The 11,218-nt window shown below is 55.7% G+C and overlaps 2 protein-coding genes across 2 annotated transcripts in view; one reads left to right on the forward strand and one right to left on the reverse strand.

Annotated features, from left to right (window-relative positions):
* Positions 1-4,977, forward strand: part of LOC115279885 (leukocyte immunoglobulin-like receptor subfamily B member 3) — a 5,471-nt gene extending 494 nt beyond the window's left edge. Inside the window, exons 2-9 of the mRNA XM_029924388.1 lie at positions 5-229; positions 523-822; positions 1,313-1,348; positions 2,216-2,332; positions 2,716-2,758; positions 2,855-2,892; positions 3,116-3,165; positions 3,865-4,977. Of these exons, the coding sequence (XP_029780248.1) occupies positions 5-229; positions 523-822; positions 1,313-1,348; positions 2,216-2,332; positions 2,716-2,758; positions 2,855-2,892; positions 3,116-3,165; positions 3,865-4,059 (1,004 nt within the window). The 3' untranslated portion in view covers positions 4,060-4,977. The remainder of the gene's footprint in view (positions 1-4; positions 230-522; positions 823-1,312; positions 1,349-2,215; positions 2,333-2,715; positions 2,759-2,854; positions 2,893-3,115; positions 3,166-3,864) is intronic.
* RPS9 (ribosomal protein S9) lies at positions 4,965-9,587 on the reverse strand. Its single transcript, XM_029924764.1, has 5 exons — positions 9,482-9,587; positions 9,116-9,237; positions 8,869-8,991; positions 6,060-6,246; positions 4,965-5,213 (listed from the first exon to the last, which is right to left on the reverse strand). The coding sequence occupies exons 2-5, from the start codon at positions 9,210-9,212 to the stop codon at positions 5,036-5,038; spliced, it is 585 nt and encodes a 194-aa protein (XP_029780624.1). The 5' UTR covers positions 9,213-9,237; positions 9,482-9,587; the 3' UTR covers positions 4,965-5,035.
* Positions 9,588-11,218: the final 1,631 nt, after the last annotated feature.

Below are 11,218 nucleotides of genomic sequence, written 5' to 3' on the forward strand. Positions count from 1 at the left end.
GGAGACAACCTGACCCTCCAGTGTCACTCAGAAGACGGATTTGACACATTCGCTCTGACGAAGGACCAGGGGCTCACACCTCCTGTGCGTCTACATGGGCAGCCCAGCCCCGACTTCCCCCTGGGCCATGTGAACTCCACCCATGGGGGCCGGTACACATGCTATGGTGGATACAGCCTCTCCTCCACCTGGTCGGCCCCTAGTGCCCCCCTGGACATCCTGGTCACAGGTGAGGCGCCCACTCCCCATATTCGGTCTACTAAGGGTGCTGGGACCATGGTCACGGCCAGGGGTGATGGGGTCCAGGGAGAGGGTCAGGAGCAGAGGCTGAGATGGGCTGTAACAGGGACTGAGAAAGGGACAGTGAGGGCCAAGGAGATAAAGGACAGGCATCTGAGAGACAAGAGGAGCAGAGAGGGGGTCACAGAGTCCCCGGGGAGAAGACAGAGGTCTCCCAGCTCAGGGTCAAGGGCACGTGAGGAGGGGGCGGATCTACAAGGTCACAATCTTTCTCTCCCCCAGGAATGTATGAGAAGCCATCCCTGACAGCCCAGCCAGGGCCCTCAGTGTCCTGGGGAGAGAACGTAACCCTGCAGTGTCGCTCTGAGATCTGGTTCGATACCTTCTACCTGTCCAAGGACGGCTCACCTGCTCCTCCCCAGCGCATTCATCTGCAGGACGCAGCTGCACCTTGTCAGGTCACCTTCAACATGAGTCCTGTGGCCTCAGCCCAGGGGGGGACCTACAGGTGCTACGGCTCACACAGCAGCTCCCCCTTCCTGCTGTCACACCCCAGCGAGCCCCTGGAGCTGTGGGTCTCAGGTGAGGGGCCCCAGCCCTGTCCCCTGTGTGTCATCGTGGTCAGGGACCTGTCAACAGGGAGGTGCTAGGCTGGGACGGGAGTGAGGGGGTCACAGAAGGTGGGGAGCAGCCAGGCAGGCAGACGGGAACCTCGGCTCTCAGAGGATGTTCAGGGCACCCCCTTCCCTGCCTCCCACCCTGCCTGCTGAGGTGCGGACAGGAAGGAGGGAGGCCAGAGGCCGAGCACCCCATCCTCCTCCAGTTTCCCGTCCCAAGAGCTCCTCACCCAGAGACACCAACACGAGAGTGGGGGACTAGCAGCGGCTTGGATCCTGGGGGGACCAAGATCACCACCTCTGCACGGCTCGTGTCAAGGGTGACCACAGGGCTCCGGGGGCTCTGAGTCTAAGCCAGAAGGCAGTGGGAAAGGCTGGCTCCCACCTGGGGGAGGAGCGCCCTTGACGTGGGGAGCACAGAGCACCCCCCCTTACCTCCCTGTCCTGGTCCCCAGGAGGCTCTGAGGATGCACCGGTCACCCCATGGAGGGGTAAGTGGGGTCTCTGTGGGGGGGGTGGCGGGCGGGAGGAGCTCAGTCTAGGCTGCCTCAGCCTCTTCTGGAGATCGTGGCCTGAGAAGCTCCTTCTCACTGGGGACAAGTCCTCCGATTGCAAAGGGAAGAAGGTGGCTACCCTGTGTGTGGGGCGGGTGGTGTGGGCACACACAGGAGGTGTCTGAGTTCACCCCCACAGACGGCAACGGGGGCTCAGCCGGAGAGCGGCTGTGCAGTTGGGGAAAGAGCAAAGCTTGGAAGTCACAGCCCCAGGTTTAGACCCCAGCTGTGGGATCCTGGACAAGTCCCGTCCCTCTCTGAGCCCCATGGCTGTCAGCACAATAGACCTCCTGCTGCCTCCCTCAGGGCCACTGTGAGATTCTGGTGAAGGCCCTCAGCATGGCCCCTTTTAGAGCTCTGGAAGGGCAGAGCCCTCCTGCCTGCCCTAGCAGACGCGCGTGCACACACACCGCATGTCCACACAGGTCCCCGAGGGGGTGTCGGGCCTATGCATGGTGGGAGAAGGATCTGGGCTTGGAGAGGGGTGGGAATTGGGTTTGGTGGACAGGTCTCCACTCTGGTGTTCTGCATGGGGATGGGAGACGGTTAAAAAAATCCAAAATCTCAGCAGGGAACCCACGGCCCGGGTTCCAGTCCCAGCCCTGCCGCCTCCACGCCTGGCCCCCTGGGACATGAGATCAGCCTCTCTGTGCTTCAGTTTCCTGTCTGTGGAGTGGGCGGGCAGGGTGGGAGTCCCCTGCTGTGTGATCCTTGACAGGGTCAGAGCCCAGCACGCGTCTGGCACACAGCAGGCGCTCAGTTAAGTAGCATCACGGACTCATTCACGGTGTGGCTCTGTCCAAGGTCCCAACTGGCACCTGTACGTCCTCGTCGGGGCCGCGGGGGCCTTCGTCCTGCTGCTCTGCCTCCTGGTGCTCCTCCTCGTCCGACGCCGGCGGCAGGGCAAAGGCAGGAAGCCGGGTGAGAAGGGACGGGGATAACCAGCCCCAGGGGGTGGTGACTGTCCCGTGGGTGGATGGAGGGTGGCTCAGGGTACCAGCCAGAGGGAGAGCAGATGTGGGAAAGGCCAGCGTAGAAAACCTCCAGCATCGCCCAGTGAGAAAGTCTGGGGAGAGGAGTACATGTGAGCATGTGTGTAAATGTTTTAATTTTTTGCCTTCTCAAATTTATGAAATGCTTGAAAACACATCCAAATTTTATCACTTAGAATTGCTTTCTTTTGAATTCTCTATGGTGACGGGAGGGGACTATAAGCTTCCCAGTTCTGAGATCCTTAGTTTAAGGCAGGCCCAGGGGAGGGTCCCCAGGTGGGGAGACAGAGGCTGACTTCCAACTTCCCTCAGCAGCTGCAGTCTCAGTGCCTGCGGATGAAGGCCTGCCTGGGAGGTAAGACCTGAGACCCCACTCCCGCCACACTCCCGCCAGCCAGCCAGCAGGTGGCGGCCCCCTGGCTGCCCTCTAACAGCCCTGTCTCCTCCCCAGCTCGGGTCCTGCTGCTGCCGCCCAGGAGGAGAACTTGTGTAAGGGGAAGCTTGGGGCCACCCTGGGGAGGAGGCGGGCCCAGAGAATGTGGGTGGGCCATTGAGGCTGGGGATGGGCGGGAGAGGACTCTGGGCCTGGGTGTGAGACAGCATCTGATACCATGTGGCCTTGGAACATCACTGACCCTCTCTGGGCTCCTGCCATGGAAGATCTCAAGGGATCTTGGCAAGAGATGGGACCACCTTGTTTTGTCCCCACCAGATGCCATCATGAAAGACATAGAGCCTGAAGACAGACAGCTGGACAGCCAGGTGAGCTCCCTGTGGTCCTGACCAGGGCACCCCGGCCTCCCTGTTCACGTGATAAATCCGGTGGACACTCTACCTGATAGCCGGCAGCCTCTGACTTTGGGAAGCACGCCGTTCTCTAGGTGGCGGCAATCCCAGGGCCCTTGGTCTCCTCTGATGTCAAGCTGTTGACACTCAGGTCAAGGGGGCAGGCCTGGAGTTTAGGGGTGTCTGTGCCCTGCACAAAGAGCTGAAACCCAGGCGCTGGGTGAGTAGAGGCCCAGAGAAGGCACCTCCTAAAATCCACTCAAAGTGGTCCTACAGCTTAGCTCAAGAAAGCTCAGCTTTCTTTCCCCATCTGTCTCACCCATGGCCATGACTGTTCATGTGATTGACCCTGGCCAACAGGCTGAACCTCCCTCGGGGGCATCCACATTGAAGGTCCATGCTCAATTCCTACCTCCAGCCTTGTCTTCCCCCAGCACCAGATTCCAGTGGCCACCCATGCACGGACCTGCTACGTGTCCAGGTCGTAGGCATTTCGACCTCAAGAGCCCTCCTCCCCCATGGATAACAGACTGAAGGAGGGCAAGAGTGGGCTCAAGACCACCCCTCACTGTGTCTAATAAGGCCCTTAGACCCCCAGGGGGTGCATCCTTTCCTCCCTAGGCCTCAGGCTTTCTTCTGCCCCAGCCACACACCTTTCTTCTCCTCCTGCTCTAGGCTGTGGTCTCTGAAGACCCTCAAGATGGGACCTATGCCCAAGTCAACTGCTTGGTCTCTGAGGACCCTGAAGATGTGACCTATGCCCAGCTCAACTGCTTGACCCTCAGGCGGGAGACCAGCGGACCCCCATCCTCCCAAGCAGAGGACCCTGCAGCAGAGCCTAGTGTGTATGCGTCACTGGCCATCCACTAACCCAGGCAGGTCCCTCACGCCATACTCCAGGGGTCTGGAAGGCAGAGGAGCTGCCCACAGTGAGTGCTACCTGACCCCAGCCAGCCTGAAGGTGGGACAAGGATGACTACTGGGACCTTCTGGAAATTGTTCTAGGAATTCCCATCATTACACAGCCCATCTTACAGTTCCTGTAAGGGACCCTGCCCACTGCAAGGATTCCACCTCAAGTGCCAACCCTGGGTATGGGGGCAGGGCAGGACCTACCAACCAGCACTAGGATGCAAGGACTCAGGAACACCCCCAAAGCCACAAGACTGACTCATGGACAGCAGCTGCAGCCCAGGAGTTGCTCAAGGCCAAGGGCTTCTCATTTCCTGAGACCAAGGCCTTTCTTCTCCTTCCAGAAGTAGAGAAAGGGAAGCCCATCTCCCTCCTGGCCAGATGCAGGGGGAGGGAAACAGGGCACCTTCAATGTCCCCTTCCCATAGGCCACTCACTAGGACTTACCCATTTCCAAACCACACCAGAATGAGTTAAGCCAGCCAATCTTCTCCAAGGCTCCCTACCAAGAACCAACTACACTAGTTCATTTCCACCAGTGACCCAGGTTCAGCTCTGCCCTCCCACCCAACATTAACCCATGACCTCCCCTGCTACTTCCTGTTTGGAAAGGACTCCACTGGACTCCAATGCAAATAGCTGGCTTGTCACCAGTCTCCCCACCGAAGTGGGGTCTATGCCTCCTGCCCCAACCAGGACTGCCAGCTGGCAGGCTCCCCAGGCCCCTCTAAACAAGAGGGGGTGCTCCAAGTGTCAACTTGCTGGTTCAAGGAAGCCTGGTGAGGGACCCAGCCTGGGCTTTTCCTAACACAGAAGCCTGTGTGTTCAGAGAAGGAGGAGAGACAGACACCAATAAACACCAGTTCCAAGGGTTGATTCTGTTTTATTTTCTGACTAGAAAACCAGGCAATCCGGGGGCCCAGGGTGGGTAGGCTCAATCCTCCTCCTCGTCATCTCCGGCTCCAGCCCCACCCTGGCCCTTCTTGGCATTCTTCCTCTTCACGCGACCAGGGCGTCCGCCCCCGTATGGAGAGCGGAGGGAGAAGTCGATGTGCTTCTGAGAGTCCAGGCGGACAATGAAGGACGGGATGTTCACCACCTGCTTTCGGACCCTGGAGGGGGGATGGCAGGTGAGGGTACGTGGGATGGGACCCCAGGAGGAGGAGATCCTACATTTGGTAGAGTGGGTGCCGCTGCCACCACACTGACCCCACAGCACCCGTGTGATCAGAAGAGCATCAGAGCATCACCAGAGAGAGGGGTTTCCTGCATCTTACAGAAGCAGAGACATTCACAAGGAACTCCAATGCGTGACCACAAAGTAAGGAGGTGACATGGCAGCAATTCCAGGATCTGATTTCTCAAGTTCAACTAATTGTGCCAACCACTGAACTTCAGTCTTTCAAGTAGCTACCCGAGCCCAGGTTCTCCGGAATCTGACGAAGGGCAAACGGAGCGCAGACACAAGACCCTTCTGCCCGGACAGCTGCCACCTGGAGCTGGCCAGACCCCTTGCAGTCCCTGGCACTTGAGCATCAAACCAGTCTGTGGCGAGCTGACCAAGTTAACACCGACACTGTGCAAAAACGCGACGGCCGCCAGGCGTGGGCCCGGCAAACAGCTGGACCCACAAACCCTCTCAAACCAGCTGAGGCCCAACGACCGCTCTCAGCTGGGTGTGCCCAGGGCGGTTACCTGTCCAGCTGCCTGCACGCCTGCAGAAGCCTTCACAAGGTGTACGGCTCAGGCCGCAGTGAGCCTTGCGCTGGGCTAGGGGGAGGACGAGGCTGTCCCCAGCACCCCATGAGCTCTTTGCTGGGGCCAATCTGTACCCTCAAGGTGTGTTCACACCTGTCACCTGCGAGGGCTGCACGGGAGGTAAGGACACCAAACTCAGCAAGGGCAAACAGCAGAAGGGATGAGGTATTAAACGGACTCCGGGAGCCCAGAGGTGGTACCTGATGTGGCGCTGGCGGATCAGCACACGGGCATGGTGGATGGACTTGGCCAAGCCCAGCTTGAAGACCTGGGTCTGCAGGCGCCTCTCCAAGAAATCCTCAATCTTCAGGCCCAGGATGTAATCCAGCTTCATCTTGCCCTCGTCCAGCACCCCAATGCGCACAAGTCGCCGCAGCAGAGCATTACCTGGTAGGGAGGGAAGGCGGCCACGTTCAGGTTTCTGGATCACATCAGACTTCTTGGGAGCTCCCTACCATGGAGGTGGGACTGAGTGGGAAGTGATGGAAGATCCAACACAGTGGCCAATGTGACTCCCACAATCCTCATGGTCACACCTGCCTTACCAAGGAGGGCAGGTGACCACACACCCCTTTGTTGTCTGAAACAAGCAGACCCTTCCTGAGCCGTCAGATAATCCAGCAAGAGGACTTACCCTCCCCACAAACGACTAAGTGCTGCTGCTGCTCACCCATTACTCCCACAATGAGGCGCAGTGGTCAACGCCTAACCTGGAGCCCAGAAACCATCACTGGCAGTCACATCTGAGGCTCAACCACCTTCCCTGACAATACAGGGCTGTGAGGACCTAGCTTCTACGACTGAGAGGGAGGCTGCACTCAGCACGTGTTTAAGGAGTAGATCATTCTATCTGTGGTTTCCTTTTTATGCCAACAATGCAATGCCAGGCAGTCATGCCCTTCTGCCAGTAACTTCCAGATGTGGGCCTTGCAACCTGCCCACAGTGGCCAGCCCTTAGGCTTTCAGGGGGCAAACCCCGTCCCCAGGGCTCATAGCCAAATAACACCCGGACACTGGGGGAAAAGCCCAACTTTGTTTTTCATTGAAAAGGATTAGTTTAATTTCTCATGAAATGGCCATAGTTTTCATTTAGTAAAACAATTCAAAACCCCAAAACCACACACAAAAACCCCCCAAAACATTAATATAGAAAGACATTGTACGCTTATGGTCTGGAAGAGTAAAATACATCTAACTCTGATTTTGGCTTAGGTCATGACCTCTGGGTTCGTGGGACTGAGCCCTGCAGCCAGCTGCATGCTGACAACAGAGTCTGCTCTGCCTCCCTCGCTCTGCCCCTCTCCTGGCTCATACTCTCCAAATAAAGAAGGGAACTGCAAATCAAAATGACATTGAGGTCACCTCACACCTGCCTAAACAGTATCAAAAACCAAAAAAATAGAGCCTGCAAAGATGTAGAGAAAGGGAAACTGCATGCACTGTTGGTGGGAAGGTTAAATTGGTGCCGCCAGTCTGGAAAACAGGATGGAGACGCCTCAGAAGTGAAAAACCGAGCTCTGATGACACAGCAGTGTCACTTCTGGGTATTTATCCCAACAAAACAAAAGCGCTAATTGGGAGAGACGCTCCCCAGCGTGTGCTGCAGCATCACCTGCCGTAGCCAAGACGCGGGCACAACCGAAGTGTCCACGGAGATCCGTGAAGATGCAGCACACACACACAGCGGGCTATCACTCAGTCATAAACAAGAACGAGGGCTTGGCGCTGTAACACGACCCCTGAGGTCCATGCCAAGTGCAATCAATCAGACGTCCACGATCTCACTTATGCACGGAATCCACGCAAAACCAGCCCAAGTTCACAGACTCAGAGAGCACATCACGGTGGGTTCAGAGGCATGGGCAAGGGGTGAAGATGGCCAAAAGTACGATTCCAGTTAGAATACTCACATGTGGTCTGTGAACCATACCTTGGTTACAAAAAAGATGTTATTCAAATATTAATACAAAAGATACCCACACGCAAAAAAAAAACTAGTTTGGGATTACCTACCAACTAGGTCACTTTTTTGCTTTTTGTCCTTATGCTAGAGAACAGAAACTTGACAATAATCCAAAGTTTATAATCTCTTTAGAGATTTCTATGTAAAATTAACTTTGCACCTAGTCCCACCCCAAGCATCCACAGGGGAGGGGATTCCTGAATTTTCAGGATCACAAGATCAATCGGTGATGCTTAAACAGGCTCCAGACCTTTCTCAACCTCTAATAGAAATCAACACCCAAGCTTAAGGATGAGCTCAAATATGAAAGCAGTTTCCTTCTCAGCCAGACTGGGAGAGAAATCAAGCTAGTCATTCGACTGAAAATTTAGAAAAAAGCCAAGCACGATTTCCAGGCCGGCTTTCCACCACAAACCATGTTTCCCTAAGCTCAGGCCCAAAGCAGTATTAAGATAGCTGTGAGGCAGCCACCTCTAGGAAGTAACACAGAACAAGTGAACTGCACGGCGTGTACGTTTTACAGGTAGAAGCCTTAGAGTACTCAGGGTATTCCGGGTCATCAGTTATCTGACTTCTTTCACATCCCGAAAATCTTTCAACGGCTGGTCACGTTCTCGAAGCTTCCTGGCAACTCTTCTCAGTCCACCCCATCACTGAGTTCACCCGGACTCTGGAGCCTGGCCCCCAGACCCACGGGGAGGCTCACCTGTAAAACGGTAATATCAAAAGCTACCCGTACGAAGCTGTTCTGTGGATTAAATAACTTAGGAAAAAAAAAAGCCCTTCGGAATCCTTATAAAATTCCGGCTACTTTAACGTTACTTCCATCTTAGAGAAATCCTAAAGCCTGAAGGTGACTGAATCAGCCGTTGCTCCGGGTAGGTGGTCAAGCTCCCAGTAATCTTCATTCCCTCAGGCCTTTGAAAAAGGTCGCCGACCCCCTCAGAAAAGGAGACGACGCTTGGGGAGCCCCGCGTTACACGCCTACACAGGCTCCCCCTGCGCCCTGCACCCGGTCCCCGGCCCCCCGGTTCACACTCCCTCACCTTCAAACAGCCGCCGCGGGTCCTTCTCGTCCAGCGTCAGCAGCTCCCGGGCAGCCTTGCGGATCTTGGCCAAGGTGAACTTCACCCTCCAGACCTCACGTTTGTTGCGGAGCCCATACTCGCCTGAGGAGAGAGGGGCCTGGCTGCTGGGCGGGTGGGCTCGGCAATCCACAAACCGCCCCCAGCGGCCACGAGCACGTGTGGCCCTCCCTGGCCCGGAAGCAGAAACCCGCGTCACGCCACTCACCGATCAGCTTCAACTCTTGGTCGAGGCGGGATTTCTCGAAGGGCCTCCGAGGAGTCACGTAGGTTTTGCGACAAACCCAGCTCCGGGCCACCGGCATGTTGGCGGCGAATGCCCCTGTGCGCCTGCGAGGGACGGAAACCCGGGCCCGTGAAGGTCGCGCACGGCGCCTGCGCAGTCCCACAACGCCGCCGGGGCCTCGCGAGAACCATCCGCGACGTCCCCAAAGCCGGCTCGACCCGCGCTACCGCTCCGCAGTGCTGTCCAACTACCTCCGACCTCCTTAACATACTCATTTACTGTCGGAAAGTCGTTACGGACCTGCAACCCACACCCTGACTAAGGAGCCGGACCGCGAAAATACCTTACCGTGAACTCCGAGAGCCGAGAAAGAGAAGCCCAAGCGTCCCGGCCCCGCTTTTATAGCAGCGCCGCCGCCTGGTGACGTCAGAGAGCGCGTCGTCAGCCTGCACCAATCAGAAGAGGCGGTGCCGAGCGGAGAAGCAGTCGAGAGTACAGGTAAGGGCCAGAGCGTCGAGCTGAGCTTGAGGTCAGTACCAGACAGGAGTCGCAGCGCCTGCTTCCGCTGAAGTGAGGACCGTCCGGCGCCCCTGGGCGGTGACTTAACACGACCCGCCAGCGAGCCGCTGAGTGGCGATGTCCACATTCTCTGGGCTGCAGCCACCCACGCTCTTGGGTTATAGGCACACCTGGGAATATTGGGGAGTTAATTCCAGACCACCAATAAGGGAATACGGCAAAAAAGCAAACTGAATTAAGTTTTTGGTTTTCTAGTGGGTATAAAAGTTCTGTTCATACTATACTGTGGTCTGTTCCGTGTGCAATAGCATTATGTTTCTTAAAAAAGTACATACCTTAATTTGAAAATACTGGGCCTCCAGGTGGTTCAGGTTGATTGAGCATCCCAGTCTTTCTGGGTCAGGTCATGATCCCAGGGTCATGGGATTGAGCTCCTAGTCAGGCTTGCACTGAGCACGAAGCCAGCCTGAAATTTTCTTTGTCACTCTGTCCCTTCTCCCTAACGCGAGTGCTCTTTTTCAAAAAATTGAATCTTAAAAAAACAAAAAACAGAAACACCTTATGGGGCACCTGGGTGGCTCAGTCGTTGAGCGATCGAATTCTTCTGCTCAGGTTCAGATCTCGTGGCTCGAGGTTCCGGCCCTATGTTGGGCTTGTGCTGACAGCTTGCTCAGCCTAGAGTTTGTTTTGGATTCTATGTCTCCTTCTCTCTCTGCCCCTACGCTGTTAGTGCTCTCTCAATAATAAATATAAAAATAAAAATAAACTTTATTGCTAACAAATGCTATCCATCATCTGAGCTTTCAGTGAGACACAGCCCGTGTGTAGGTGGAGGGTCTTGCCTCCCTGTTGGTGGCTGCTGACTGGTCAGGGTGGCGGGGCTGGAGATGGAGTGACTGTGGCAACCTCTTCAAGACGTCAGCAGGGAAGTGTGCCACATCAATTGACTCTTCCTGTCACAGTTTCTCTGTAGCAGGTGATGCCGTTTCCTACCATTTTACCCACAGTAGACCTCTTTCAAAATTGGAGTCCATTCTTTCCAATCCCGCTGCTCTGCTGAGTTCATGGATAGTCTCAATCCTTTGTTGTCATTTCTTGGAATTCACAGCATCTTCTCCAGGAGTGGGTTCCATCTGAGGAAACCGCTTTCTTTGCTCATCCTTCCGAGGCGAGTCCTCGTCCACTGAAGTTTTATCGTGAGAGCGCAGCCACTTACTCCCATTTTCAGGCTCCACTTCTAACTGAGGTTCTCTTGCTGTTTCCACCACACCTGCCGTTACATCCCCCAGAGTCTTGACGTCTCCCTCAACGTCATCCATGAGGGTCATAATCACCTTCTTCCAAACCCCCGTTAATGTGGAGATGTTGACTTCTTTCTGTGAATCCTGACTGTCCTTGGTGGCATCTAGAATGCTGAATCTTTTCCAGAAGGTTTCAACTGACTTTGCCCAGACCCACCAGAGGAATGAATCTCTGTCTATGGCAGCTACACGCTTAAGAAATGTATTTCTCTACTGCTAAGACTTGAAAGTTGAAATTAGCCCGTGATGCATGGGCTGCGGGGTG

The sequence above is a fragment of the Suricata suricatta genome, chromosome 16 (genome assembly GCF_006229205.1).
Source record: "Suricata suricatta isolate VVHF042 chromosome 16, meerkat_22Aug2017_6uvM2_HiC, whole genome shotgun sequence".
Taxonomy (NCBI): Eukaryota; Metazoa; Chordata; class Mammalia; order Carnivora; family Herpestidae; genus Suricata; species Suricata suricatta.

Excerpts from the sequence above, each read along its gene's own strand:
- RPS9 (XM_029924764.1), bottom strand. The coding sequence starts at position 9,212 with ATGCCGGTGGCCCGGAGCTGGGTTTGTCGCAAAACCTACGTGACTCCT. Across the intron at positions 8,992-9,115 it reads CCAAGAGTTGAAGCTGATCG|GCGAGTATGGGCTCCGCAAC; the intron begins GTGAGTGGCGTG and ends CTCTCTCCTCAG. Across the intron at positions 6,247-8,868 it reads CCCGCGGCGGCTGTTTGAAG|GTAATGCTCTGCTGCGGCGA; the intron begins GTGAGGGAGTGT and ends CCTCCCTACCAG.